Source organism: Peromyscus californicus, unplaced genomic scaffold, assembly GCF_007827085.1.
Source record: "Peromyscus californicus insignis strain IS unplaced genomic scaffold, ASM782708v3 Scaffold_5__1_contigs__length_169319896, whole genome shotgun sequence".
In the NCBI taxonomy this organism is placed as follows: domain Eukaryota; kingdom Metazoa; phylum Chordata; class Mammalia; order Rodentia; family Cricetidae; genus Peromyscus; species Peromyscus californicus.
In genome coordinates, this window is record NW_026294573.1 from 113,318,946 (window position 1) to 113,343,622 (window position 24,677).

A 24,677-nucleotide genomic window follows, 5' to 3' on the forward strand; every position below is an offset into this window, starting at 1 on the left:
CTGGGAGCTCAAGGAGCCTTGAGAGTGGCAGAGCTAGGCACTGGGTTGGAGATCTGGATTCAGGGCTTGGAAGAAGTGTTGGCCACGTTATCTTGCTGGATGATCTTCCTCTCTCTGCTAGAAATTGAGTTGGTGTCCACCCCTATTTATTTAGTTTCAAGCCAGGGTCTCTCACTGGACCTCACGGATTTGCCTGCCATGTCCTATTGAGAGCTGCCAGTAGCAAAAGGCCATGAGAGTATACAGCAGGTGACAACTAGTGTTCAGAAGGTCAACCTATCAAAACCAAGGGTTCTGGTGGAGGAAACCATCATGCAAGGCATTTTGGAATTACTGCTTTTTGAATGAATTGCCTGTTTCTTAATGTAAATTTTTTCTGCAATACCAGCTATGATATCTACCCATTACCATGCATCTTCATGTAATGTATATATTTAATCTCATGATTACATCTCAGTCTTATGGGCACATATATCTGTGGGTGGTCGGAAGATGACTTTTTGTTTAGCTGTATCATTTTGATTATAGAAATTGTATAGAAAATATACTAAGATATGCTTCAAAGCCAGATCCATTGTCCCATGAGACTGTGGACACTCAAAGTCTGCTTTATTCTTTTTGCTCAGACTAACACAGAAAATAATAATCTCTCCTCAGTCTAACACAAACTGCTATGACCTTGAGGGTTCTGAAACTTTCTCAGGATTGCAAGGAGTCTCCAGTTAGAAATGTGAGGAGCTAGGCAAGAAAGGAGCCAAGAAAGAGAACTGACTTACAAGAATAAAGTGAATGGACTGAAAGAGCTCGGTGTTCGAAGATTCATTTGATATCCCTAAGATTAGAATCCCAGCCGCTTATAAGCATCTTCCCCTGGACTCTGGGAGAAAACCCTTGGGGCAGGTATCGAAAGCCTCCCCCCCCCCCCCCCCCCCCGCCCCCCGCACCACCCCTGCCCCACCTTGCAATCTTGAGAAAAGTTTCAAAACTCTCAAGGTCATAGCACATTCCTAGAATAGATGATAAGGAGCAGAGCCATTACCATGGTAACAAGGTTCCAAGGTCTCAGAACCAGAGGGAAGGGGCGCAGTGCCCAGTGCCACAGACTCTGAGACATAGCTTTTTGTCAGCACACTTGGCAAGTGAAGAATTGGCAGGCTTTTCTTAGGGTGTTTTGTGTTAGTAACCTTGGTAGACACCTGCGGCTCTGACCTTGTGCAAAACTGTAAAGTTTTGAACTTGCCATCTCTATATAAAGGCCTTTAGTCTAGTTTGAACTTGCTCTGAGGTAAAAAATGAGCTAAATGCATACAGTTTGTGTTAGACTGAGGAGAGATTATTATTTTCTGTGTTAGTCTGAGCAAAAGGAACAAAAGCAGGCTTTGAGTGTCCACAGTCTAGTGGGACAATGGATCTGGCTATGAAGCATGTCTTAGTATAATTTCTATACAATTTCTATAATCAAAATGATACAGCTAAATGAAAAGTCATCTTCCTGACAACCCACAGATATATGTGCCCATAAGACCTAGATGTAGCCGGGCGGTGGTGGCGCACGCCTATAATCCCAGCACTCGGGAGGCAGAGGCAGGCGGATCTCTGTGAGTTCGAGGCCAGCCTGGGCTACCAAGTGAGTTCCAGGAAAAAGGCGCAAAGCTACACAGAGAAACCCTGTCTCGAAAAAACCAAAAAAAAAAAAAAAAGACTGAGATGTAATCATGAGATTAAATATATACATTACATGAAGATGCATGGTAATGGGGAGATATCATAGCTGGTATTGCAGAAAAAGTTTACATTAAGAAACAGGCAATTCATTCAAAAGGCAGTAATTTCAAAACGCCTTGCATAATGGTTTCCTCCACCAGAACCCTTGGTTCTGATAGGTTGACCTTCTGAACACTAGTTGTCACCTGCTGTATACTCTCATGGCCTTTTGCTGCAGGCAGCTCTCAATACTCATTCATTTGTGCCTTCCTTCTTTCCTCTTTCTGTTTGGTAACACTAGGTTGTCTTATTTTCTAGCCCAGACTAGCCTCAAATTCACCATGTAGCCCAGGCTGGCCTAGAACTCATGACAATCTTCCTACCTCAGCTTCCCAATTGCTGGAATTACAGTTATGTGCTACCATGTCCATCCACCACAAATTTCTGAAAGTCAACATCTTTTCTAATTAATTTATATTTACCCCATTTTATATGTGTGGGTGTTTTGCCTGCCTGTACGTATGTGCATGAAGTTTGTGCCTGGTGTCTGTAGAGTTTAGAAGAGCGAGTCAAATCCCTGGAAACTGGAGTTATGGATGGTTGTGAGCCAGGGGCTGGGAACCAAACCTAGATGACAAGTGCTGAGCCCTCTCTCCAGCCCCTAAACTTTTAAAAATCAGTTTCTTCCTTTCCTGTGGATGAGTGGATGAGTAGAGTGAGAGATACAGATTCACAGCTATACATACTGTTTCCATGAAGGTTCACAACTGTTTTAACACGTGCCCACTCTGACATTGAAGTCTGCACTTAAAAGGGAGGTTTGCACTGGGGCTGGACTGAAAGGCATCCTGGGGTTGGCTGCACTCGACTCTTGCTCCGTCTTGTCTTGGAGTCATTGGATCAGGCCATCCGTCTGCCACTGTCACTGATAACTGCTCCAAGAATCTGGTGGGGCCCTAACACAAAGACCTGACCTGCTATTCATTATCCTTCCATAGGAAGCACAAATTGAGAATGTTTTTGTCTGTCCATGCCTCAGGTTGTCTCTACCTAGACCATTCTTGTTTTGCTGGTCCATGTCTGAACATAAGTTCCCTGTTCCTTCCTTCTTGAAGATACTACTTTTACATTTAAAGCTTTAGTGTTCTCCCCACCCACCACCTATTCTCTTTGATAGAAGTTTCAGATTGTATTTTCCCTAATTCCCTTGGAAAGGCCTTTCTTCCATGCAGCTCTATCTCCAATACCTACACTACAACTTTTGTGAACAACTTTTGCTTAGCATTTTCATCTTTTAAAACAATATTTTATATGTATGAATGATTGTCTGCATGTATGTATGTGTACCACATGTGTGCCTGGTGCCCACAAAGGTCAGAAGAGGACATCAGACCTGGAACTGAAGCTACAGTTGGTTGTGAGCTACCATGTAGGTGCTAGAAACTAAACTTGGGTCCTCTACAAGAGCAGAAAGTGGTCTTAGCCACCGAGCCCGCCCAGGCCCAGCAGTCACATCTTATTCACTCTGTGCTTATGTGACTTTGAATAGGTGGGCTCCTCACTAAATGAGTGAAGTTCCCACCGCTGATCAAATGTATTAGGCATTAGAAACAAAACAGGAATATGTTTGTCATGGAGAGCACCTGTACTACAATGTTGTCAGAGGTGAACTCACTCTCCACCTGGTCCCAGCCCCACCCTCTGCACCAGGGATTAAAGCAGTGAGCTATAGACTCCTTTACCTAACCACTGACATCTGCTCCTGAAAGCTATTAAAGGTAAGGGCTCCTGTATCCTGTATCACTTCTCAGTCTTCTACCTGACTGACTCTGATCTTGGTGTAAACTGACCCCATTGACCATTCCCTCCCTAGGAAACCATTGACATGTCTCTAGGATGCTTCCCTAGTCTGAGTTCACCAGAGGGGTCAGCCTCCTTAATAATAATGCAGAAACTGGTGAACGGCCACTTAGTAACTGCTATGACAGACATGTGGAAGGCATCCAATGGTTCATAGTGTCCTTGACACCTCACTTCTCTGGTCCCTAGTTCCGCTTCCTTCACGGTCTTCTCCTCAAACATCTTCCTTTTGTGGAAGTGTGTGGAGCTGGGGGTTGGTACTGAGCATTAAACCCAGGCCTTATGTATGCTAGAAAAGCATTTTATCAATGAGCCCTGGCTCCCCCTCTGCCTCCCTTCAGACAAGGGCTCATGAAGCCCAGGTTGGCCTCAAACTCATTAGGTAGCTAAAGATGATCACCTCCCAAGTGCTGGGGTTACAGGGGTGTGCCACCACACCTGGTCGCAAACCCCTCTTTCACTAAGTTGTCCACACTGACTTTGAGTTTGCTGTGCAGCCCACCCTTGAACCTGTGACCCTCCTGCTTCAGCCTCCACGTAGATGGGATTACAGGCCTCCAGTGCTGTACCCATCTCTTCTGACTTCTTAAATGCTCTTCTTTTTCCATCTGCTCCTGCTCTTAGTTTATGCCACGCTCTCTCTCTGGGTCCCTTGACTACCTGCCCAAGAATCTACAAATCCACCCTTTGAATCTACATCTTCGGGTCCACTTCCCCCCGAGCTGCCTATCCCTTCCCGATAGGCATACAGGAAGTCTCTCCATAGCCTTTAAGTGGTCCAGGGCCATGTGTTCTTTTGTTTCACACTGCTCCGCTTCCTGTCCTCCTGCCCCTGACATGACCACTCTCCCAGACAAGCAACCAAAATGCCTACTGAGAACTCACCTGAAGCTGCTTTCTTATCTTAATGCCACACAAATCCTGGCAATTCTAAAATGCTCTGGGCTCCATCTCCCTACCTGCTCCTTCCACTGTTATCCCTGACCACTCACTACCGCTCATGTGTTCCAGGTGTGACCTCTGCTCACTTTCTGTTTCCCTTCCTACCCATCTACCATATTTCCTGGTGTGCCAGCAAGTCTGGTCTCTCTGGGATGGAATTCTCCTGAAGCTACCTGGGTTTCTTTGCCTTTGGAGGAAGTACAGGTTTTAACCTGACAGGAAGTTATGGAACTAGCAGGCTCTGGATCATGCCGGCATCCCCAGGGCTGTAGTGCACACGTTTCCAGCCCTCCAGTGATGAGAGGAAGGACAGTATGTATGAGTCCATTCTGGAACTTTGCCCAGTGTCCTACATGATGCAGGAAGGTGAGTCATATTTGGATACGCCTTCAGAGAGATTTTTGGAATCTGGGTGAAAGTTTAGGCTACATTAAAAATGAAACTTAATTTAAATGATGGGATTGGAATTGGGTCCACTTCTGTTTTTAAAGAAATGTAGTCAGATCTACCTAGAGTTTTAGTATTTGTGTGTGTGTGAGCGCATGCGTGAGCCACAGTGTACATGTGGAGGTCAGAGGACAACTTGCAGCCGTTGTTTCTCTCCATCTACTCTTCAGGACCCAGGGGTGGAACTCAGCTCTTCAGGGTGAGCGGCAAGAGACTTCACCCACTCAAGCATCCCCAGGTCCATACCTACAGTTCTAAGTGTCTGGTGCTAGTTGATCCAGGACACTCTCTATTTTATTTATTTTGTTTTATTTTACTTGATTGTTGTTCTTGTTTTGAAACAGGGTCTCACTATTTGTTCTGGCTGTCTGGAACTCACTCTGTAGACCACGCTGACCTCAAACTCACAGAAATCCGCCTGCCTCTGTTTCCCTAGTGCTGAGATTAAAGGCATGTGCCACCACACCTGTCTGATCCAGGACACTTTCAAGAGACCATCCTAACTAAGTAACCATTATAATATTTGTAATAATAGGGGCTAGAGAAATGACTCAGTGGTTAAGAACAATTGCTGCTCTTACAGGGAATCCATGTTTGGTTCCCAGCACCCATATGGTAACTCACAACCTTCAATCTGTCCTCCGACCTCTCCAGACAGTGTACACATGTGGTGCATATACATACAGACAGAGAAAACATTCATACACATAAAATAAAAATCAATAAATCTTTTAAAATATATTTGCAATAATAAAGAGGGAGAAACTAAATGTTAATAAATAAAAGAAAATGCTTACATGATATTATACATTATTGTGCAGCTAATCAAATGATCTTTCTATAGGCTAAAAATAAATAAATATGTAGGTAAAATCATATTAAATATAATAAGCTTACAAAAATGTATTTGCAGACTTTAAAAATTGCCATATGTGTCTTCCATAATAAAAAATGAAAAAGTTTGAAAAGTAACTTTTAAAAAGGAAGTCTATTTCATTCTCTAGGAATAAGGCAAATACGAACACTCACAATCTCCGTTCAGGTATAGTACTACTTGCTCTTGCTAGGGCAACTGGTGCTTGATGATAACATGACCCCATGGCCCAGAGTCTACTCAAAACTATTAGGAGTAATAAATAAACAAATAAATAAATGGTGAAGCTTGAGGACATAAAAAAAAGCACGTTTCTATACACTAGTAATGGGTTGTCCAAAAGAAAAGTCAACAGAATAGTCCCTTTTATAATAGCTGCAGAAAATAAAACGCTTCGGAACAAGTGCTCTGCACTGAGCAGCAAGGGCACCGAGAACACACACTAGGAAAAAACCGTCTGTTCCATCAAGAGTGTCGGGAAAACTGGATAGCCACATGCAGAAGGATGAACTGGACTCTGATCTCACATCCAGTACAAGAATGAGCTCAAAATGGGCTAAAGACTTACGTGTAAGGCCTGAAACTGTGAAACTGCTATTCGACACAAGGAGAACTCTGTGCCGTTGAGCTCGGTGCTCGTATTTCAGGCGTGACCTCGAATGCTCACGTAACAGAAGCAAGACCGTGAGGTTATCGCAAACTCGCAGCTTCTGCATGGTGAGGGGAGCAATGGTTGACTGCGGAGGCCGGTCTGGGCTACCGACCTACAGGCTGGGAGAAAATACTGACAAGGCCGACGTCTGAGCAGGGTGCTACTAAAAATTGACGGGGAATTCAACTCAATAATAAAGGGAACGAGCGGATGAAAACAGAGCGATCAGACGCCGCTGCCTGCCGTTCTCCTCTTTGAAAAGAAGCTGTGCAAATGACCGTGGAAACTGGAACAGCAAGTGTCAGCAAGGTGTGACGGATGGGTGACCCCTGCGCACTGTCGGTGGGGGCGCAAAGCAGTACAGCTCTTCCAAAACACCATGAGGCTCTTCAAATAACAAATAGAATTATCATGCCATCATATTCCAGAGCTCATATTTAAAGGTTCTGAACTCAGTGTTTTGAACAGATGCCTGCATTTCCACAGTCACCACGGCACTGTTCACAACAGCTAAGTGACGGCATGAAGAGGATTGGTGTATTTTTAACAGGACAGTAGGCAGCCCTTTACAAAAGGAATGTCTGCTGTTTGTGACAACATGGACGGACCTGCAGGAGGTCATTCTAAGTCTGATAAGCTAGACACAGGACAAATGCCTAATGCTAATGATTCTCAATCTCCCACACATGCCCAAATTAGGACCCAAATCTAACTCCCCGTTTTCAATTGCCAGAAAGAGATCTCCACGGCGTATAAAATCAATTCATTTTTTCTTCTGTCGCTCTCTCCCACCTTACCCCTTCCCCCACCCTCTCTCCCTCTTCCTCTCTTTTCTCCCCCTCTGCCCCCCTCCTCTTGTTTTGCTTTGAGAGAGGGTTTCATGTAGCCCAGACCAGCCTCATAGGTTTGATCCTATGTCTTTGAGGATGACCTGCCTGGTCTTCTCAAGGGCTGAGATTACAGATGTGTGACACTGTGCTCTTAGGCACAATTTCTTAAACTGACTGCACATCTCACTTACAGGCAGAGCCTAAAACCACAGAGGTCACAGAAGCAGAGCAGGACAGTCACTCATGCCTGGGGGTCGGGGAGCTACTGGGCAAAGGGCAGATACCTTCCTGTTGAAATACTGCTCAGCAAAGTGACTGTAGTTATGATGTGCTGTAGATAGCAGAGTTCATTCTGATATCTGCATATTCAGCATTCATTTCGGGTCTTCTCACCAAAATCAAATCCTAAGGGATTTGGAGAATGAGCTCAGTGGTTAAAAGTACTGGCTGCTCTTCCAGAGAACCTGAGTTCGATTCCCAGCATCCACATGGCTGCTCACAACTGTCTTTAACTCCAGTCCCAGAGGGTCCAATGCCTTCTTCTCACCTCTGTGGCACCAGACACACACAGGGTGTGCAGACAAAACACCCATACACCAAATAAATAAAATTTATAAAAATGAAATCCTAAGTAGCCAAAGTGACAGATATATTAATTAGCCTGATTTAATTATTCCATGTTTGTGCCTATATAATACTCTATACCCTGTTAATTAGTTTATAATACTTTAATTTTTAAAAATTAATCAAATGTTTAATCAAAACTAATTTTCTAAAAGAGTCTCCTCAGTCTCTGTGACTTCTCTAAACACATTTCCATTCTAGTTGTGTCTTGAGAAAAAGGCTGTGAAGTTTTGGTGACAATTAGCAGGGTTAGTTAGTTTTAATTCCCATGAGCACATTTGGGTCAAACAATCCCTGTATTTTTGGGCTACATCACTGCACAAATTCCATTTTCCCAAGCAATTCCTGACACTCTGGGCACCATGGTCCCCCAGGCTCACCGTGAGCACTGGATGTCTGCGCTCCTGGTCGTATGACATTGTAGAAGCACACAGAAACTGGCATGGTGAGCACATCGGAGCTGGGGTGCTGGTGTGTGGAGGACTCAGGCCTCGGGAGGGAGCACGGAGGAGCAAGACAGGGGCCTACTGGATCCTGACTTTTGAGAGACACATTTCCCTTCACATGAGCTGGTCTTTCTCGCTCTGTGGATTTACATCTGAATAGGAGGAAAACTCAGGTTGGACTGGAAATTAACACTGATGACCAAAAGATGACCTTTCCTTCATCCATCTCCTCATCAGTAAAGAGGAAGTGCTGGGCCAGGTTGTCTCCAGGGCCTAATTTACTGACCGATGCAGGGCGGGTCAGTGTGATAGGTGCTCACCAAGCCAGTGTGGCCTTGGAGCCAGGTGAGGCCGAAGGCCAGGCCTCCGGCTGCCTAAGCTCCATCTGCTAGGTGGCTACGGCCAGGGCAGCATGTACCGTCCTAGGCTCTCTCAGGTTGCAGGTAGTGGACAATCCACTGATGCTGCATGGCCTGAAGAGAACAGTTTTTAAAACAAAACTGAAGAGAGTCCCACATTCATACAGAAATAATTAGTTACAAAAATCATTCCCGCAGATCAAAACTTTCATCGGTCCCTTGAGAATTTGTGCAGACATCAGTCATCCTTAGCGTTCAGAAAATGTACAATATTTTCTTTTCCAGAATCTTTTTTTTATCCAAGATAATTAATAACAGATTTAAGAATATAGGCTAATACTGTCAAGTGCAGTACCATTACAAAGGAAAACACCATTCTAGTTTTCTAAAAGGGAAAGAGAAGGAAGGGGAGGGGGGAGAGGCTTCTGCACACACACACATCTGGCCATGCTGCTGCCTGAGACTGGACCGTGCAGAACCTGCTTTTCATCCCCAAGGCCTTTGCCTCGGCGTCACTCACCTGCCTTTCCTAGATGGCTCATGAACTTCTCTTCCTGGCCAGTGCGCTGTGCTCTCAGCGGCCAGAATCCATCCCCACCACAAAAGGAAGATGCCAAATTTCATATTCTGGACCGCCAACATAGATTTCCAAATCAAACCGTTCTCCCGAGAAGCCGTGAGAAGGAGCCGGTTTGGGAGACTGTCGGTGGCCTCCTAAGGCACCATGCTGTGTTTGTCATTAGAAGGATGTTTACTGCTGCAAAAATGAAGCTGCAGTCTGTAATCTGGCCAGCGGGAGAAAGCAATCTCCACTAACCCCGCAAATCCTCCTGCGTCAGATGTCAGGGATTTTCTGAGGTTGAACTCCTGTGTCCTGTGGGATAGTTCTTGGGGCCAGTCTAAATTAGTTCGTCATCAAATGTGGTGAACGTGTCCGAGAGCATCTGTATTTTCAAGTCGCCTGAACAGAAAGAAGAAAGTAAATGTGGAAAGACTGAGGCACTGTCTGTCTGCTTGCCATGATCCTGCCCTGATGTATGTGAAGCTTCTAGATGCGTCTAGCTTACTCACGGCTTTTGTAACTTCGGGGTTGATACCCGGTGGGTAGCTATGGCTGAGGTTAAGAGAGAATGGGGGAAAAGTTCCGTCATGGTGGATAATGTTCCTGTCATCAACCTCACTGGGCTTTTACATCTGGAAATGCCAGATAAATAAATGAACTGCCATCAAGTGTTATCCTTTTGACATAATCTGCAGGCCCAGGCTTCTGTCTCCGTGACAGGACAGAGTCAGAGTCCCGTGGAAGAGGGCTACATTCAGGACTCCCAATTACTGACTCTGCCAAGCTGAGCTCACACAACCGAGAACTTTCAGACTGTGCTGGCAAACTGAGTCAGGATTCCCAGAACTCCACAGCTGAAAAGGCAACCTGAAACTCAGGCAGCCTGGGCTGGCCTTGTCTTCTCTATTTAGTCAGTTGTTCTTGAACTCTGGATCTTTCTGTCTTCAGAGGGGGTAGAGTCTTTAAGAGACAGGGCCTAGGCCAGGTGTTGTGGTGCATAGCTATCATTTCAGTATTCTGGGAGACTGAAGCAGGAAGATTATACATTTGAGGCCAGCCTGGGCTACTTGGCAAGACTACATTGAAGAACCAAGAAACCAAATGAGAAGGAGGAGTCGCTAGGGGGGGAGAAAGATGAGGAGAAGGCAGACGAGGAGGAAGTAGGAACTACCGTAAGATAATTAGATTACAGGGAGGAGGTCCCACTTCGATGAGATTAATGTAGCTCTCAAAACACCTTGTTTGTTTCTAAGAGTGGAAACTCTTATTAAAAGAACAAAGGTCACGACACATCCGACCCCTCTACCCAGTCCATCCTGCACATCTTTCTCCAGGGCTCCCCATTGAGTCTGCCTGACCCTCCCCCTCCAAAGACCTCCCCAGTCTGCCAGATCCAGCCAGGGTCCTACATCCAGTGCCCTGGCCCAGACTGGCCAACTCTGCTAGAGTCACAACCAACCTCTTCCATCAAGACACATCCTGCCAGTCCTCAAATCCACAGGCCCCTCCCATACCAAACCCAACCTCTCCAACCAGCCAGATCCACTCCCACACTCCAGGCCTGGACCAGGATGCACATCCTGCACCCTAGCCCTCTGTCCACCTGACTTCAGTCCACCTAAGCTAGTTCCAACTTTTAGGCCCAATCCACTTATACAACCTGCTCTCTCCATATCAGACTTAGAACTAACAAAATAATCTACATACCCAGATCTCATTGTAAGATACAAACTATATGAATGATCAGTCCAGTACCCTCTCTACCAATCCTGTAGAAATGTTTGTCAATGAGAATTACCTGGATGAACCCCAGGACATAGAAGTTAAAAGAACAATCATAAACTTCATCAAATAATTTAAGGAATTCAAAGAATACACAAAGAAAGAGCTTAATAATAATAAGGAGAAAGAACTTATGGAGAATAAATTGACTGAGTGATTCCCAAGAAAACGTAAACATGAGGCTGAAGGAAATGATGAAGACACTCCAGGACTTGAGAATGGAATTCAAAAAGGAAAGAGAAATGTTGACCCTTGAGGACTCAAGCTGAAATGAAGATGGAGTTGAAAAACGTAGTAGCCCAAATGGAAAACTCAAAAGAAAGCCTTATAAGTAGAATGGATGAAGTAGAAGACAGAATATCAGGACCCAAAGATAAAGCAGGGGATTTAGACCAAATGAACAAGGAATATGAAAAGCATTTTAAAACACAGGAAAAGAACATGCAGGAAATATGGGATACCATGAAAAGACCAAACCTTTACATTATAGACATAGACAAGGGAGAAGAATCCCAAGTCAATGGTATAGACCAGATCTCCAACAAAATCACAGAAGAAAACTTCCCCAAACTAAGGAAAAAACACATATGGATACAAGAAGCATATGGAATTCCAAATAGATAAGACCAGAAAAGAAAATCCCCACAGCATCTCATAGTGAAAACACTGAACATACATAATAAAGAAAGTATATCTAGAGCTTCAAGAGAAGAAACACAAGTCACATATAAAGGAAAATACATCAGAATAATAACTGATTTCTCAATGAAAACTTTGAAAGCCGGAAGTGCCTGGGGCAATGCGTTCAAAGTCCCAAAAGACCATGATGGTCAACCTAAGCTAATATACCCAGCAAAACTATTCACCATAGTTCAAGGAGGAAAAAAAAATTCCATGATATAGAGAACCTTAAAAAAATTACATCCAAAAAGAAAAAAACCAAACAATAAAGAAAAAACAGGAAGCAATGTTTTGGGCTGAAGAGAAGGATGAGCACAACCAAGAGACTATGGAAAGAAACACAAGCCATGATAACTAACACACAAAATATGACTGCAAACACAAACAACAACACCAAAACCAACAACACAGTGACCACAATTGACACAAGCATTTCAATAATAACTTTAATATAATTGTCCTCAATTCTCTAATAAAGACATAGGCTGACTGCATGGACCAAGAAACAGTATCTGTCTGTTATCTACAAGAAACATATCTTAGCTTTCAAGATAGAAACTGCTTTAAAGGATGGACAAATATGCTTCAATCAAATGAGACCAGGAAACAAGCAGGCATTGTTACCCCAATATCTGACAAAATATACTTCAAATTAAAACTAGTTAGAATAAGCCGGGCGGTGGTGGCGCACGCCTTTAATCCCAGCACTCGGGAGGCAGAGCCAGGTGGATCTCTGTGAGTTCGAGGCCAGCCTGGGCTACCAAGTGAGTTCCAGGAAAGGCGCAAAGCTACACAGAGAAACCCTGTCTCAAAAAACCAAAAAAAAAAAAAAAAAACTAGTTAGAATAGATGAAGAGAACATTCCCTTCATCCTCATCAAGGAAACAGTCGACCAAAAAGACAATACTACCCTGAACATATATGTACCAAACCCAGACACACCTAATTTTATGAAAAAAATGTACTACTGGATTTAAAGAAACAGATTAAAACAAATCCATTGGTAGTACATGATTTCAATACCCTACTTTTTTCAACAGACAGGTATCTGGACAAAAAATAAACAGAAACATTATAATTAAATGATATCATACATCACATGGACCTAACAGATGCAGAATATTCCATCCAAACACCAAAGAATACGATTTCTACTAGACAGCACATGAAAGCTTCTCTAAAATAGACTACATCCAGGGACACACACACACACACACACACAAATCTCACAAACTCAAAAGATTTAAGTAACTTAATATTTCCTATCTGACCACAGTGCAATAAAACTTGAAGTCAACAGCAAACAAATCTTTAGTAAATATACAAACTCATGGAGACTAAACAACTCATTGCTGAATGATGAATGGGTTGAAAAAGAAATAAAAAATTTTCTGGAACTAAATGAAACAGAAAATACAACACAACAAAATCTCTGGGACACACTGAAAGCAGTTGTATGAGGGAAATGTATAGCTCTAAGTGCCTACATTAAAAATTAAAAAAAGCACAAATTAATGAGTTAATGATGCAACTAAAAAATTTGAAAAAACAAGAGCAAACCAAATCCAAGTCCAGTCAACAGCAAGAAATAACAGCAATCAGAAGTCAATGAAATAGAAACAAAGAAAACAATACAAAAAATTAAGGAATCTAAGAGCTGGTTCTTTGAGAAGATAAACAAGATCCACAGACCCTTGACCCAACTAATCATGAGAAAGAAAGAGAGGACCCAGATTAACAAGATCAGACATGAACAGGGAACCATTACAACAGACACCAATGAAACTGGAAATATTATGAGGGGATGACTTAAAAACCTGTATTCCTTTAAGTTGGAAACCCTAGAAGAAATGGATGAATTTTTAGATTCGGTCAAACCACTTAAAATTAAGCCAAGAGAAGCCAATAATCTAAACAGATCCTGACTTAATTACTTTTCTATTACTGTGATTGAGGGAACTTATAAAAGGAAGCATTTAATTTGGGGCTCCTGGTTCCAGAGGGTTAGAATCCATGACCATCATAGTGGAGAGCAGGGCTGCAGGCAGGTGGGCATGGCCCCTGAAGCAAGAGCTAAGAGCTTACATCTGATCCATAAGTCTAAGGTGGGGGGTGAGGGGGTGGGGGGTGTGCAGACGGGGAGGGACAGGGAGAGGAGGAGGGAGAGGGGGAGGGAGAGGGGGGAAAGAGAGGGAGAGGGAGAGAACTAGTTAGGAATGGTGTGGACTTTTGAAATCTCAAAGTCCACCCCACTGACATACCCTCTCCAACAAGGCAGACCCACTACTACTTCCCAAACAGTTCTACCATCTGGGGACCACGAAATCTAACATATGAGCCTGTGGGGACATTGTCATTCAAACCATCACTGACACATAACAAATGAAGAGACTGAAACAGTAATTTAAAAGCCGTCCAGAAAGCAAAAATTAAAAAAACAAACAAACAAAATAAACTCAAGTTCAGGGCCAGATGGACTCACAGCAGAATTCTACAAGCCATTCAAAGAAAACCTACAGTCAATCCTTCCTAAATATTCAAAAACAGAAACAGGAAGAGCACTCCCAAGCTTCTTCTAAAAAGTCAGTATCACTTTAACATCCAATCCAGGTAAAGACACGACAAGAAAAAAAACTACAGGCCAGTATTCCCAATGAACATAGCCTCAAAAGTGCTCAATAAAATACTTGAGAATTGAATATAGATACACACCAAAAAGAGTTTCCACCATGACTAAGTTGGCTTTACCCATGAAATGCAGGAATGATTCAACATACACAAATTAATAAATGTAATAAACCACATAAATGGACTTAAAGGCAAAAATCACATGGTCATTTCAATAGATGCAGAAAAAGCCTTTGACAAAATCCAACATTTCTCCATAATAAAAGTCCCAGAGGATGTAAGACTAGAGGAAACATACCTCAACATAATAAAAGCTGTATACGAGAAGCCCGCAGCCAACATCATTGAAAATGGAGAAGAGCTTGAAGCAATCCTGCTGAAGTCAGGATGAGCCAAGGCCATATCCTGTTCTCACTTCTTTTCAATATTGTGCTTGAAGTACTAGCCGGAGCAATAAGTCAAGAGAAAGGATTTAAAGGGATACAAATACAGAAAGAAGTCAATATTCATATTTGTAGATGACATGATATTATACATTGGAGATCCCAAAAATTCTACCAGAAAACTTCTACAAATGATAAACTCAGCAATGTGGCAGGATACAGAATCAACTTCAACAAATCAACAGCTTTTCTATACACCAACAAAAAACATACAGAGAAGGGGATCATGGACACACTCCCATTCACACCATCCTCAAAGAAAATAGAATATCAACGATAAACCTAACCAAGGAAGTAAAGGGCCCCTTCCATGACAACTTTAAACCTCTAAAGAAAGAAATAGAAAATGGAAAGGCATCCCATGCTCCTGGGTTGGTAGAATTAATATTGTGAAAATGACCATTTTACCAAAAGCTATATACAGATTCAATCCAATTCTAACCAAAATCCCTATCTCATTCTTCACAAAACCAGGAAAAAAAATCCCAAAATTCATATGGACTCACAAAAGACCACCACTGATAGCCAAAACAGCCCTGAGCAAAAAGAACACTGCTGGGGGGATTACCATTCCAGATTTTTTTTTTTAAGATTTGTTTCCTTATTTATCTTATGTATATGAGTTCTCTCTCTGAAAATACAGCCTGCATGCCAGAAGAGGGCATCAGATCCCATTACAGATGCTGTGAGCCACTGCATGATTGCTGGGAACGGAACTTAGGACCTCTGGAAGAACGGTCATTGCTCTTAACTACTGAACCATCTCATTTTTCCAGCCCTACCATTCCAGATCCTAAGATATATTACAGAACCATAGTAATAAAAACATTTTGTGCCAGTTTTGGCACTGGCACAAAAACAGACACGTAGACCAATGAAACAAAACTGAAGACCCAAACATGAGTACACACGAATTCAGCTATTTAATATTTGACAAAGATGCCAAAAATATGCTGAAGAAACAAAGTATCTTCAACAAATATTGATGTGAAACTGGGTGTCCACATGCAGAAGAATGAGATTAGACCCATGTCTATCACCTTGCACAAAAACTGACTGCAAATAGATCAAGACCTAGACCTGAAACCTGAAACACCGAAACTTCTAGAAGAAAACACAGGCAGTACCTTACATGATATAAGTGTAGGAAAGGACTTTATGTTTGATTTGTTTTCAAGACAGGGTTTCTTTTGTGCAGCCTTGGCTATCCTGAAACCCACTCTGTAGACCAGGATGGCTTCAAGCTCATAGAGATCCACCTGTCTCTGCCTCCCTAGTGCTGGGATTAAGGGCATGCACTGCCACCACCCAGCTTGGAAAGGACTTTCTGAATAGGACTCCATTTGCCCAAGAGTTAAGGCCAACAATTTTGTCATGAAATTAAAAGGCTTCTGCACAGCTAAAGAAACAATTAATCGGGTGGAATGTAAGGCCACAGGATGGGAGAGAATCTTTGTCAGCTACACATTTGACAGAGGATTAATATCCAGAAAATAAGAACTCAAAAAACAAAGAGTCAAAAACAAACAAGCAAACAAATGACCCATTCGAAAAATGGTCCTGGGGCCTGAACAGAGAGTTCTTAAAAGAAGAAAAAAAAATGGATAAGGAATATCTAAAACATTATTCATCATCTCTAGCAATTAGGGAAATTTAGATTAAAGCAACTTTGATATTTCAGCTTACTCGAGCCAGCATGGCAAGGACCAACACAACCACTGACAACAATGCTGGAGGGGCTGGGGAGAAGGAAATCCACGTTCATTGTTGGTGGGATCGCACACTGGTGCAGCCACTGTGGAAATCAGTGGGGAGAATCCTCACAGAGCTAAAAATAATTCTACTGCATGATCTAGCTATATCATTCTTTGGCATATGCCCAAAGTACTTGGCATCCTACTCCATAGACATTTACTCAGCTGTGTTCATTGCTGCTCTATTCATAGAAGCCAGGAAATGGAAACTACCTAAACGCCCTTCAATAATAAACAATGTGGTACGTATATAGTATAAAATACTACTTAGCTGCAAAGAAAAATGAAATCATGAACTTTGCAATTAAATGGCTGGAACTAGAAAAGATCATATTGAGTGAGGTAAGCCCGACCCAGTAAGACAAACATCAAATGTTCTCTTTCATCTAAGGCTTCTAGCTCACCATCTTCAGATGTGAGTACATATCCTGTAGTAACGGAAGAAACCAGGAAAGTTGAAACAAACAAGGAGAGCAGGCAATAAGGAGGGGAATAGCAGAGCACAAGTGGTCTGATTGAGCAAAAGGGAAAAACGGAGGTTGTCTAATTAGGAAAGGGGTGGAGATAAATACAGGAGAGAGGGTAAGATGACAGTAAAGATGTCTGAAAAAGTCATGAGAAATTATACCATTAACTATCTACTGGAAAACCTACCATACACTTAAGTCTATAATATAAATATATAGTTCAAATGAAAAGTGCCCGTCTGGGCTGACAGTGCTCCCTCCAAGAGCTGAAGACCATTGTAGTGACTGGTTTTGTGTGTCAACTTCACACAAGCTGGAGTCATCAGAGGAAGGAGCCTTAGCTGAGGAAATACCTCTTTGAGATCCAGCTCTAAAGCATTTTCTCAATTAGTGATCAATGAGGGAGGGCCCAGCCCATGGTGGGTGGGGCCATCCCTGGGCTGCTGGTCCTGGGTTCTATAAGAAAGCAGGCTGACTTCTTACTGAACGGGGCCACCATGGTGTTCAGGCGCTTTGTGGAGATTGGCCAGGTGACCTACGTCTCCTTTGGGCCTCACGCTGGAAAGCTGGAGGTGATTGTAGATGTTATTGATCAGAACAGGGCTTTAGTGAATGGACCTTGCACTCGGGTGAGGAGGCAGGCCACGCCTTTCAAGTTCATACAGTTCACAGACTTCATCCTCAAGTTCCCACACAGTGCCTACCAGAAAAGCTTAGAAGGCAGTTATCAATACGAAGGGGCAGCCACAAGATGGGCCAAGAAGATTGATGCCAGAGGAAGGAAAGCCAAGATGATAGGTTTTGATCATTTCAAAGTCATGAAGGCAAAGAAAATGAGGAACAGAATACTCAAGACTGAAGTGAAGAAACTTCAAAGAGCTGCTATCTTGAAAGCTTCTCCTGAAAAAGCGCCTGTTGCTAAGGCGGCCATTGCTGCGGCAGCAGTAGCTCTGTTAAGCTGAAGTTCCGGCCGAGAAGGCGACAGGACCAGGCAAGACCGCTGCGGTCCAGAAGGCAGCTCCTCCTGTTAAAGGTCAGAAGGGTCAGAAGGCCCCAGCCCAGAAAGCACCTGCTTCAAAGGCAGCTGGCAAGAAAGCATGAGGCTGTACAAAGGAAAAAAGGCTCTTTTTGTCATGTTGGCAAAAAAGAAAAGAAAGGCTGAGCAAGCCATGGGAAGCAAGCCAGTAAGCAGCACCCCTCCATGCCTCCAGGATCCTGCCCCTGTTTGAGTGATGAACAACAATGATGAAGTGTAAATCAAATAAACCCTTTCCTCCCCAACTTGTTTTTTGGTATAAGAAGCTCTCTTTTGAGTTGTTGGTCAGAGTTGTCTAAGAGACTCCCCAAACATCCTAGGCTATGGCTACTGCCTTTGGTTGACCCTAGAGGTGAAAGGCTGAGGTCCCTATTGCTAAAGACACCATGTACCAGGGCCCCTGAACTGGAACTGGTTTCAAAGCCGCCTTCCTGAGGACCAGAAGGCACCATGAAGCTTCCAAAGGAGGGCAGCAACCAACAGTCCTTCCCAACTATGATGCCTATGAACCACAACAGCAACCAGCCATCAGTACAGTAGTGGCACACACACCTTGGCAGCTACCAACTGCTCTCTACTTGGGCTTAAAACCAGCTCAACAGGAGGGAAATCATAGCTGGCACTGGAAACCCAGTCAACCACCCAGGGCTAGTGAAGTTGTGGATATTGGAGGAGAATCGAGTTCTGCTACTTTACTAAAATACATTCTAAATATTTGTCCTTTGACCCACACAGAAGTGTAGTCCTAACCCTTCATTAAGGAAGCTTCTCTTTGCAACGGACAGAGACCATTCCAGGAGATCACAACCAATCAAATCACAGAGCTGTGGGGCCCAGTCCTAACTCATACATCTACAAAACACTCCTGTACCTAAAACTCAGGGATCATTTTTGGAAGAGGAAGTAGAAAGATTGTAGGAGCCAGAGAATCAGGGAGCTTTCTGTGAGATAGTGGCTGGGAAAGCCAGGACGCCTCAACCCTACAGAAACACTACAGGCAACCAAGGAATGCTATATATCTATACATAGTCTCGTGGTAGTTTTTTTGAAACCTCAAGAAAAAGGGATTCACCCAAATGTTTACATACTAGAGGCAAAATCTGACAGAATTTCTTGGGCTTGGCTTCCTTATCTCATTAGGACAGCAAACAGCTTTTTAAAGTACAGTCCAAGGTTTCTTATGATAACATCTAGACAGAAACAAATTTGGATTTGTTTGATATTATATGGCTCAATTTTGCAATGCAAACTGAAAGGGGTTGTTGCTTGAGTTTTCCTGCCTGGCCCACAGTCAGGACAAATCTCTCTCACCCGCCAGTCCCACAGCCACTCAGACCCGACCAAGTAAACACAGAGACTTATATTGGTTACAAACTGTATGGCCGTGGCAGGCTTCTTGCTAACTGTTCTTATAGCTTAAATTCATCCATTTCCATTCATCTATACCTTGCCACATGGCTCGTGGCTTACCGGCATCTTCACATGCTGTTTCTCATCATGGCGGCTGGCAGTGTCTCTCTGACTCAGCCTTCTACTTCCCAGCTCTATTCTCCTCCTTGTTCTGCCTATACTTCCTGCCTGGCCACTGCCAATCAGTGATTTATTCATTGACCAATCAGCAACACATTTGACATACAGACCATCCCACAGCAAGGGGTTCCTATGGTAAAGAAGAGTCTTTGATGAACTTAAGGAAATTGCTGGCTTAAATCCCTATTCACCAGCACTATTGACAACCATTCAGCGTACGGAGGAAATAGAGGCAGAGGATGTGACACCTTCAGACGTCAGCGTGAACTCAGTGAGTGAGTGAGCTGCAGTGTCTTGCTCATTTCAAGGATGAAGGACAAGGGGAGATGTTCTGGGGCTGAGTACATCAAACTGTCCAGGACGACGACAAGGCATGGATTGAGGCATCTGGGCATCAAGGGATTTCAGATCCTGGACTGGAAAATGTTTTTCTTGGCCTTGGGAGATGAGTCAGCTGCAGCGGTGCATGAGCAGGAGGCCCCGAGTTTGGTACCCAGGATACACATAAAGCCCAGGCGCGGGAGTGGGTACATAACCTTGGCACTGGGGGACGGTTTAGACACGTGGATTTCTAGAACTCTTGAGCCAGTCTAGCCAACTGGTAAGCTCCAGGTTCAATGGGAGACCCAGTTTCAAAAACTAGGTGAAGATGGGCAAAGGAGAGCACTGGACCTTGCCCTCTGGCCTCCACAGGCACCTGCACACACACCTTGTCATACAGGACCACCGTCTAAATGAAACTGACACCATCTTAGGAAGTCTGCTGGGTGGGCAAAACGTCCTCATAGCTAGGCAGTTGACTGCTTCCCTTTCCTCACAGGAGGAGGTGTGGGCGGGTAAGAGGTCACTCACCTGAGTAGCCAGCCACCCCTCCCAATCAGCTGAATGCAAATCTGCCCTAACTGCGCATGCCTTGGGGTTTTGGAGAGGACTGGAGGATATAGGTGGGAAGGACTAGAGGACGTGGCTCCATCTACATAGCTATGGAAAAGCCGTCATCCCCTCTGGTAAGGGTTTTCCAGTACAACCTTTCCAGGCTGAGAAGAGCATCCACCCCTGTAAGTATCCCCTCACATGTGCTCTGTAAGGAAGCCAAATAAACTCTTTAGTTCTCCAGAGTAAATTCTGGTGGAATCATTCTTTGGTTTGTCATTGGGACCTTAGGAGAAGGGGCAGACATTCTCCCTCAGGGAAGGAATTTCAGCAACACACATGCACTGTACATACATACATATCTTCACAATCAGTCCGTCACTCAATCAATAGGAAATGTATTTGGAAGGTCTGAAACTTCCTCCAGGGGCATATCCTGGGCATAACCAAAGACAGCAAACACAAACAGCCTCAACACATACTTCCTTACCCTTTAGTAGCCCAGGACTGGCTCCAAGGTCAGAGTTGGCCCACAGAAAGGACAGGCTGGTAGCAGCTGCAGAGGATTTGCAGTTAAGGCCTCTTCCTCCACGGGGAGGCTCCCCTCCCAGAAGTGTGAGGAGAGAGGCTTGTTCGAGCCCTTTCTGCTTTGGGCCCCTGCTGATTTCTGCAATTACAGGAGCTCAGAATGCTATTCCTATTTTTGGTGTTTTGAGTAACCTCCATACTGAGTCATATGGTCTGCTAAATCACTCTGGATATGTTCCAGAAAGAATCAAAGTCGTCATATGCTAGAGATGCCTGCACACCCACATGGATTGTGGCACTAGTCATAGTAGTCACATGACTCCAAGCTGTTCACATGGAATCAGCCACGTGGAATTCCATACGGAATGGGATAAACTCCCAGCAGTGGATGACTGGCTGAACTAGCACACACCTACACCTAAACACACACACACACACACACACACACACACACACACACACACACACACTACTCTGCCGTAAAGAGGAATGAAACCGTGTTGTTTTCAGGAAAGTGGGTGGCACTGGAGACCACCATGTTGGAAAATGAGACAGACTCAGGAAGACAATTGTCACATGATGCAGAATCTAGATTTTAAACAGAAGACATGAGAGTGTGAAGCAGATTGTTTGGGAAGCGAAAGAGAGCCAGGGGATGAGGCAAGAGGCATAGGAAAGGGTAATTGAGCAAGAATATGATCAAAGTATGTTTCACACATGTAGAAAATGTCAAAATGAAACTCATTATTTTATACAATTAATATGTGCTAATAAAAAGACTGAAACTTAGCCTTGCCTTCTTACCACATTCCATCTGTTTCCTACATGTCACTGGGACCCACAGGGTGCTGTGTGCAGAGCACTGTTACATTATTTGGGCAGAAGACTGCACTGTACTTCAAGTGCTACATTCTAGGTTTCAATTTTTATTCTTATTATGACTTTATTAATAGGGGTGAATAAATTTATTAAGTTAGTTTGTTTATAAAATGAATGTTGTTGTGTGCATTTATGAGAGAGGGAAAGAGAGGAAGGAAGGGAGGGAGGGAAGAGAGACAGAAAAACATGCTTGTCTGGTTGCTTCCCTGTTGGCGTTTTTATTTTGTTTTGGGGTGCACACATGCGCACTTATTGTGGTCAAATAACAGATGTTTTATGCACCCTGAGAACAATTATGTCGTGACTGAGCGGTCCATTAGACCCTGGTCCTCCTTCTTCAGAAGATGAGTGTTTTCACTTTCCTTCTATGAGACATGTCTTATGTCTTCCTTTTCCATCAGGAGCCAAAGGGCTTTGTCAAATGTGATCTCTGGTGAGAATTAATCAAAGATTACAAACAGAAACAAGCCAGCAGGAGAAGCCATATATTCCCCTCAGCCCCGAGAAAGATAGAGAAGAAAGACAGCATAGAAGAGTTCTACTTATTAAACCACCCATGGCTTGCTGTTTTGAATGACTTGAATCTGGCCTCACACCCCTTAAATTTAATTTTATAAAATATGGAGCATTTCTAGGACTGCCACAGTCTTTTGGGGTAAGTTTGACCTGTTTTGAAGTGCTGTGCTGTTATTTCTTTACTTGGAGATAAATCCCTCTGTGGTGGTTTGAATGAGAAGGGCCCCCATAGGCTCTTATGTTTGAATGCTTGGTTCCCAGTTGGTGGAAATATTTGGGAAGAATTAGGAGGTGTGGCCTTGTTGGAGGAGGTGGGCTTAGAGGATTCAAAAGCCCACACCATTCCAGTTTGTTTTCTCTATCTATCTATCTATCGATCGATCTATCTATCTATCTATCTATCTATCTATCTATCTATCTATCTCTATCTCTATCTCGCTTACTGCATGTTTGTTTTCTCTATCTATCTATCTATCTATCGATCTATCTATCTATCTATCTATCTATCTATCTATCTATCTATCTCTATCTCTATCTCGCTTACTGCATGCCTGTGGGTAGAATGTAAGATTCTCAGCTACTGCTCCAGTGCCACACCTGCCAGCTCCTCACCATGATGGTCATGGACTAACCCTCTGAAACTCTAAATTAAATGCTTTCTTTTATAATAGTTGTCTTGGTCATGGTGTCTCAATACAACAGTGACCAAGACACCCTCCAAATTATCAAATCACCTAGCTCTTGAGATAAACAATAAGTATTTTAAAAGTCCCAGCCAACGAAACAGAACCACATGAACAAGTCACAGGAATGATATGAACAGAACTACATCTTCAACAGGTGAGCCATGAGGAGAACACAGCTTCATGTGAAAAGGAGCCACAGTTTTAACACAGCCCACTGTGGCCTGAAGGTCCTGATCAACTCTGGGGAAATTGAAAGGAGACCATCAGCCCGGGAGCTACTGCGTCCGCTAAGATAATCTTATTTGCAACATCTAGAGACTTAACTCAAGAGACTTACTTAAAATGACCTCGCACCGAAAAGCATTTTCTTATAAAACAAGAATTCTAGGCTATGGGACGGTTTGATATCTGGATCAGTGGTGCAATAATTATCTGGGTTTCTTCCATCCATCCTTCATGTCTCTTTTTTCATTTGGCTATTTTACTCATGGTTGTAATATAGATGTCAACAGCAACAAATTTCCTCGTTCATGTTTAGTAGAAAAGACTCCGGTGTATTGAAGATGGTCCCTTCCTTGTCCTAACCAATTAGCTTTTCCAGGGGATAAAGTGCCCTGGACTAACGAGAATCTCTCCAGGATCCAGAGTAGCACACATGTGAAACCAGTTCTGTTCTGATCAGGATGGAGGCAATCAGGGTGAAACAGTCACTAATGGCCCCATTTCCGGCACAAAGCCTTGCCTGTGGCTGAATATGTAACATGCTTTGGCCACTCCTTCCAAAACCCCTCCTGGATCCTGAGGTCACTAAGCCACAATCCGGTTTTGGAAGCAGAGCTGAATTTGTAGTGGCCATGAGCCAGATGCTCTTTCCACCACGAGATGCTAAAATCATGGCTACCATCGCATGGTAGAGAGGGAAGGGTTAAGGAAGGGAAGGAGGACAAGCTGGCTCTTCCTAAAGCAGCTTCTCAGTTACGGAGGACTCCCTGTGGGAAAGCTCAGCCTTGTCTCCCTCTGCTGGAATCACAGTGAAATCACATAAGCACCCTCAATCACTCACAGGCCTGCCTTTAAAGTCTACCCATGGGCTCCATGGGTTAAAGTGTAACTTCACCCAAAGTCTCCAGCTTCTTGGCAATGGAACCTGAGGTATTTAGCAGAACTCTAGATGCCTGAGACCATCGGGGGACCATCTGTGGGGAGCACTGTGTGGAAGAGATGTGTGACGAAGATCTACGTGACAAGCTGTCTGAGGATGAGATACAAAGGGACTCCTTCCCTTGTGCTCCGGAACAGTCAGTGGGCTGGTTCTGAACAATGATAGCTGGCAGCTGAGTAGTTCTCGGCATTTACTTAACAGTTTCACGTCCTGGACTCAGAACAGGCGCAGGAGGCCCCAGCATGCAAAGCTGTATGGCCAGACCACACAGCTCAAGGCTCCATCCCCACAGGAAATGGTATCTGTAAGGTCTCGTCATGTGGCCACTGGCCCCTAAAAGCTTACAATTGCTCTGGGGACTCTCTCCAGAAAAAGCTCTCCTGGCCTTCCCACCCTCCGCCCCAGCCTTCTC

General features: G+C 43.8%; 1 protein-coding gene and 1 pseudogene across 3 annotated transcripts in view; one reads left to right on the top strand and one right to left on the bottom strand.

Annotated features, from left to right (window-relative positions):
- The window catches only part of Gabrr1 (gamma-aminobutyric acid type A receptor subunit rho1), a 41,736-nt gene extending 20,542 nt beyond the window's left edge, over nucleotides 1-21,194 (bottom strand). The window contains exons 1-2 of one of the 3 annotated variants that reach the window (XM_052718142.1): nucleotides 20,985-21,194; nucleotides 9,259-9,699 (exon numbers count right to left, since the gene is read on the bottom strand). In XM_052718142.1, the coding sequence (XP_052574102.1) occupies nucleotides 9,259-9,380 (122 nt within the window). In that variant the 5' untranslated portion in view covers nucleotides 9,381-9,699; nucleotides 20,985-21,194. The remainder of the gene's footprint in view (nucleotides 1-9,258; nucleotides 9,700-20,984) is intronic. The other 2 variants (XM_052718141.1, XM_052718143.1) reach the window with 2 other exon arrangements.
- On the top strand, nucleotides 17,553-18,156 carry LOC128097550 (60S ribosomal protein L14-like; annotated as a pseudogene).
- Nucleotides 21,195-24,677: the final 3,483 nt, after the last annotated feature.